General features: G+C 44.5%; 1 protein-coding gene across 1 annotated transcript; it reads left to right on the forward strand.

The window, feature by feature from the left end:
* The first annotated feature begins 3,183 nt into the window (after positions 1-3,183).
* LOC102562423 (histone H1.01) lies at positions 3,184-3,913 on the forward strand. The gene has a single exon (XM_019480869.2). The coding sequence runs from the start codon at positions 3,207-3,209 to the stop codon at positions 3,858-3,860; it is 654 nt and encodes a 217-aa protein (XP_019336414.2). The 5' UTR covers positions 3,184-3,206; the 3' UTR covers positions 3,861-3,913.
* The last annotated feature ends 2,087 nt before the right edge of the window (positions 3,914-6,000 follow it).

Here is a 6,000-nt window from a genome sequence, read left to right on the forward strand (position 1 = left end):
CCCAGGACCAGGAGCCACCTGACCATCCCCTACAGCTCCTCCCTTACCTCCAGATGATACCTGCAGCCAGGTGATATTGCTCCCTGGCTCCCAGCAGCGAAATGCCCTGCTTATATGGGTGGCTCTGAATCCAAAATGCCTGCCCTCATCAGGCACCTGCCGGCTGCTGTCTTAGGCCCTTTAACTGGCAGGCACAAACAGTGCCCTGCCACAGCCAGTCAAGAGAAGTACTATTAAATGATTTACATGTGCGCATACGCGCGCGCACACACACACACACATACACACACACACACTAGCTTTCTGATCGATGCTTGTCATAGGGATAAAAACTGAATCTCTTTCCTCTGCATTCCCTCTGAAGCACTGGCCCCCCACCCTGCTCCCCACAATCTTCTTGTACCAGACTAGTAACTCTTAAACACCGGGAAAAAACGAATTCTTCAGGTCTACCTGTCTTGCCAAACCTGCCTTTAGTTAAAGTAATAAAATTGTCTAGGGGTGTAGGTTGTAGCCATGTTGGTCTAAGGACATAGGGAGACAAGGTTCTTTGGGTGAATCTGATAGCTTTTATTAGACCAACTTAAAGAGTTGGAAAAAAATTCTTAGCAAGCTTTCAGATTTAAAAACCCTTCAGCAGGCTGAGAAAGCACCTGCAGTTGGTGTGTGCTCTTTCTGGCATTACAGCCATTTCCTGATTGGCATTATGTTTTCATCTCCCCGATACACAGGCTATGTGGACAATGAATGAATATCTGTGAAGCACAAGTGTAACAGCAAAGATGATAACTGGTGGCAATGATAAGATGAAATCATCTTTAGCTATCTACCCACAAAAGTTTGTAAGGAACAAGAGTTTCACTCCCTGTTTTCTTTGGGAGGACTTGCAATTTTTTAAGGCAACATCTTCTAGCTTTATGGGACCTGAAGGTAATTGTTATAAATTACCTCCTCCATCTTTCATCAGTACATTTCAGACAGACACATTTGACTTCCTGGTGACCTTTTTCACTGAATTATGAGCACAAGTAACTGACAGGGAAAAATGGTTATAATTCAGCTTTCAGTGTTGGTGATTCATCATTTTGCCTTCAGCATAGTTTCCACTTCAATCATGACTCCCACTTTGATTCAGTTTTACAGTAAAATTCAGAAAAATCCCTTGAATTCATTTTTCCTGTGGTTTTGCTCAGGTTTAGCTTCACCATCATATCTTACAACACATTATTTTCCAACCTTCCTCCTCTTCCTTTTTATGTAGTTAAGATTAAGATTATGTATATTACTTCTGAATCATAGAGATAATGCACTTCCCTATTTAAGAATGAAAATATGCATATTACTTTTGAATCATAGCTGCAGTGTACTTCACTGCATATTTGCAGTTTCCCTGTGGGTTTTTTGTAATTGGATTATATGGTTTATCAGCCATTGTAGGTGGTTGCATTTGTTACTACTGTAAAGGACATACTAAAATAAATCTTTAAATTCTTTTATGTTAACATGGGGGCTTTATATGTGATACAGCTATTGTTACGTGTAACCAATACTCTAAAGGCACATTTACAACTTATTGTGTGTATGCATAATATACACATATAGCTATATGTAAACAGGGAAAAATAAGTAAACATCAAGCAAACAAACTCATATATTTACTAAATAACCAACAGAGAACAAAGAAAGTAGATATTTTCTTACTACTAGTCAAAAGGATGTGTCTTCGTTTTCTGTTTTATATGACCTCATCTTCTTTTATGAATCAGGCTTGGTTGGGTTTTTTTGTTTTGGGAGGGTTTTTTTCTGGTGCCTAATTTCCACCAGATTTAACCCATACTAACCTTAACTATTATTCCAAAATAGAAAGAAAGTATACATTTTCCTAATGTTGCATATGTGACTGTAAGGTAAATGAAGGGACATTTTTTTGTTCTCTGAATTTGTGATTGGTTCCACCAAGAGCTTTGGCTTTTTGTTTGAACTGATTTATAGCTCCCTTTGTCTTTAAAAACAAAATAAAACAAAACACAGTGTAACCAGGTATTGGTACCTCAGAACAGATTTAGCATTGTGTTGAAGCTTTTGGTGCTGTACACATAACAGTAATTGCATTATTGAAATCGAGTATCTAGTTTCCGCAAGCCAATTCTGCACAATATTGTATTCAGGTGAAAGATTAGGTGCTTGACTGAATTTTAATGTTTATTCACCATAGAGCTCAATTGTTTGTTTTTTATTGCTTTTCTTTTTCTTTTCCTGGCAAACACTATTTCTGGCTTTCTATATATTTTAATAAATCATGTCTTGAAAAAGATGCATGTACCCCCCTCATTTTTCTTTTGTTTGAAACTAAGATATACAATACTGAACTAGAAACTGCCTCACAACAGGCCAGAAATGACTTTTCATAGGAATAAAATGAAATCAAGTAGAGATAATGTCATTTTGAAGGTGAAATGTATGAAAACAAAGGCATTTTCTTTGTCTTCCATTGGAACATTTAGAAGCATATAGGAAGACATGTACTGCCATGGGCACTTCCAGAGTATAAGCATTCCTCAAAATAATCTTAATCAGAAAAGTATGGTTGTTGTAGACCAGACTATTTCAGAACAATTAAATGTTTTTGCAGGTAAAAGCCTTGGGTAAGGCAACCAGTTCTCAATCTCTATTTACAACTCAGGGAGGAGATTGTGTTACTTACTTCACTTTGAAATCAATTTGCATTGACAACATCGATTCACAACACGCTTTTTTCTACCCCGATGTAGAGAAAACCCTCTAAAGTATATATGACTTCACTCTAGCTCTGATTTCATTGCCAAAAGTATACTTTTATCCCGAAGATAAAGCAAAAGTTTCTGTCTCCCGAGGTCTCTGCAGCTCCATGACTCAGTGTTTATTGCCTTTTCTTGAACTCACTTTTTGTTTCTGCCCCCGCGAAGTCTGTCTAATAAAAATACCCTGTTTGCCCTTCCCCCCTCTAAGAACTGGGGTGATCTGATGGGAGATATTGGACCAAAAACATGCTTTTTGGACCAAAAAGAAACACAAACAGAGCTGGGGAAAGAGCTCCTTTCTCCCTTGCAGCTGGGCGGGGTCTTTAACTAACCAATCACAGAGCAGCTCTCCTCTATAAATACCGGCAACTAAGCGGGTTCGACTCTATTGTGCTTTCTTGGTTTGCACCAAGGCCTCCTGTGATCATGTCTGAGACCGCGCCTGTCGCTGCTCCCGCGGCCCCGGTTCCGGCTGCAAAAGCTCCAGCGAAGAAAACGAAGAAGGCAGCGCCAGGAGGCTCCAAAGCCCGCAAGCAGTCTGGGCCGAGTGTGACCGAGCTGATCACCCAGGCCGTGTCCGCCTCCAAGGAGAGAAAAGGCGTCTCGCTGGCCGCCCTGAAGAAGGCGCTGGCAGCCGGCGGCTACGATGTGGAGAAGAGCAACAGCCGCATCAAGGTGGGGCTCAAGAGCTTGGTGAGTAAGGGCACATTGGTGCAGACCAAGGGCACCGGCGCCTCGGGCTCCTTCAAGCTGGGCAAGAAGCCGGGCGAGGTCAAGGAGAAGGCGCCCAAGAAGAAGGCGGCGGTGGCGGCGGCCAAGCCCAAGAAGGCGGCGGCCAAGAAGCCGGCCAGCGCGGCCAAGAAGGCCAAGAAGGCGGCGGCCGTGAAGAAGAGCCCCAAGAAAGCCAAGAAGCCGGCGGCCGCGGCGGCCAAGAAGAGCGCGGCCAAGAGCCCCAGGAAGGCCAAGGCGGCCAAGCCCAAGCGGGCCGCCAAGAGCCCGGCCAAGGCCAAGGCGGTGAAGCCCAAGGCTGCCAAGCCCAAGGCAGCCAAGGCCAAGAAGGCGGCGCCCAAGAAGAAGTAAGCTGATTTGAAGATGCTTGCACCTATACACCCAACGGCTCTTTTAAGAGCCACCCACATTTCCCAGAAAGAGCTGAAGCACCTTTTTATTTTATCCCTAACGTGGGGCCCTGGGGGGATTACTTTGCATGTTTCTTTTCTCCCCCTGGCTTCTCCCCTTCCTCTCCCGGCCCCAAGGAAAGCACCCACAGGGGCCTTGGTTTAAATAGAATTTTTAAAAATATCATTTCCAAGCAGCTGGGAAATCCGTTCCGACTATAGATTACCCCCTCACGAAACCTTGCTGGGAGCCAGCGGGGTCGGGACATGAGCTGCTTATCTGAGCGCAGCAGCGCACACCGGAGCCGGGAGGGGGGCGCGGGACAAGAAACGCGGCGATCCAGATTTGCTTTGTGACGTGCGGGGGGGGGGGAGCGTCAGCGAGTTCGAAAAGCCCGCGCTGCGCCAGGATTGGCCAGTTGTCAAGTCACGGCGACCTGCAGCGGGCGGGCAGGGAATCACTGGGGGAGATACTGCACCGCCGGAGTCCAGGGCTGGGGTGAAGCTGAGCTGTGCGCGCCTTGGGGGCGGGACATCTTCCTGAGAACGAATTAGCTCTCCTCCGAGTTCTGCTTTCAGCGTACACAGAAACCATCTCCTTGGTCACAGCCCACAAACGCTCTCAGCCTCCTGTCCCCAGCCAAGTGGCACTTACAGCTGTACAAAAAGCCAGCATGTTCTCTGACCACTGCTGGTGAATATCCATACTGATAAAGTGTGCTACCTAAACTTTCTGTACTCCATGTCTATTCTGAAGTGGTTTTACCTATTCATTCCTTTAGGGTGCTTGCCTTTAGTGTACCTTCCTGTTAAGTTTTACAAAGAATACCTAACCAGGTTGCCCTTGGCTTTGCCTAAAAGGTGCTTTTGTCAAATTGACCCAACATTATGTTCTCCAAGTTCTTGTGTCCTGAAAAAGACCCCAAAACACATCAGCCCCAAAATCCAGGATCATGCCCTTATCCCTGCCTTATCCCTGGTGCCTTCACGCACTGCTGGCTGAGCTGGGCAGTTCCAAGGGCATGGAAAACAGTTTGCATTCCCTCCCTGCCCTTTGTCTAGCCACCTGCCCAGGTTGGAGCTGCTGCACTATTTATCACTGAGGTCTCCCAAAACTTGGGCATAGTCTTTGGCTATGGTATCTGGAGGGAGGTTGTGCAGTGTTCTCTGAAACTCTGGATGGAACAATGACCATTTTCCTTTCCATGCTGCTATCTGCAGCTTGTGGGACCTTAAGGCTATATGCTCTGAGATTTGCTCACCGCATGGCGCACACAAGGAAATGGAAGGAAAGATCCAGGAGGAGATACTAGAGGAGTTGGTGGACTTTTTTGAGACGTGCACAGGGCCACAGAGGCCTTAAAGGAAGCAGGCAAAGTACCACTAGGACTGTTGCCTGAATTACTACAATCAAAAACTTGGTGAAAAGGGAGTATAGGCTGCAGATGTTACCACTTATTGATAGACCACTCAGTTGCAGAACACGGACCTAGCACAAACTTAAATTATAAATACCAAGTCTTTAAGATGATATTTAATTATAATGAATACTTACATTTAAACCTTAAGAAATAACCTGAGAAAATAAAAGAATCTGTTAATCCATGCCATTAATATTAGGTTAGGCCAAATAAAAATAACCAGTTTTTAGTGCCTGAAGGGATCTCAAGGCACATTGGGGTGCCATAACACTCAAGTTGAGCGTTTTTGATGTACATAAATATATAAAACTGAAATCTGTATAAATGTTATTCTATTAAAGTATTTTTTCCCTTTTCTATCCGGAAAGATGTTTAAGGTAGGTACACTTTCAGGCTTCATCAAGAAGATGATAGGAATTGTGTTTGTGTTACTGCATAAAGTTTAGTTTTTGCCTGGTAAGTCTTCAAGGGGAACTTGCTGCGGTTTAGTCTGGGGAGGATTGAGACCTAATGACAAAAACTAGATTGGTTTTAGATGGTCTCACAAATGAAGCTGATTGGTCAGTAGAACAGTATTTACACAGACTGTGCTGTGAGGGAATTTCTGCAGCTTCAGATGGATTCTGATCTCTGACTAAAATGTCATTGGGCTGAGCCTGCTGTGAGTTACCTGGCCAATGC

This window comes from Alligator mississippiensis, chromosome 4 (assembly GCF_030867095.1).
Source record: "Alligator mississippiensis isolate rAllMis1 chromosome 4, rAllMis1, whole genome shotgun sequence".
NCBI classification, from domain to species: domain Eukaryota; kingdom Metazoa; phylum Chordata; order Crocodylia; family Alligatoridae; genus Alligator; species Alligator mississippiensis.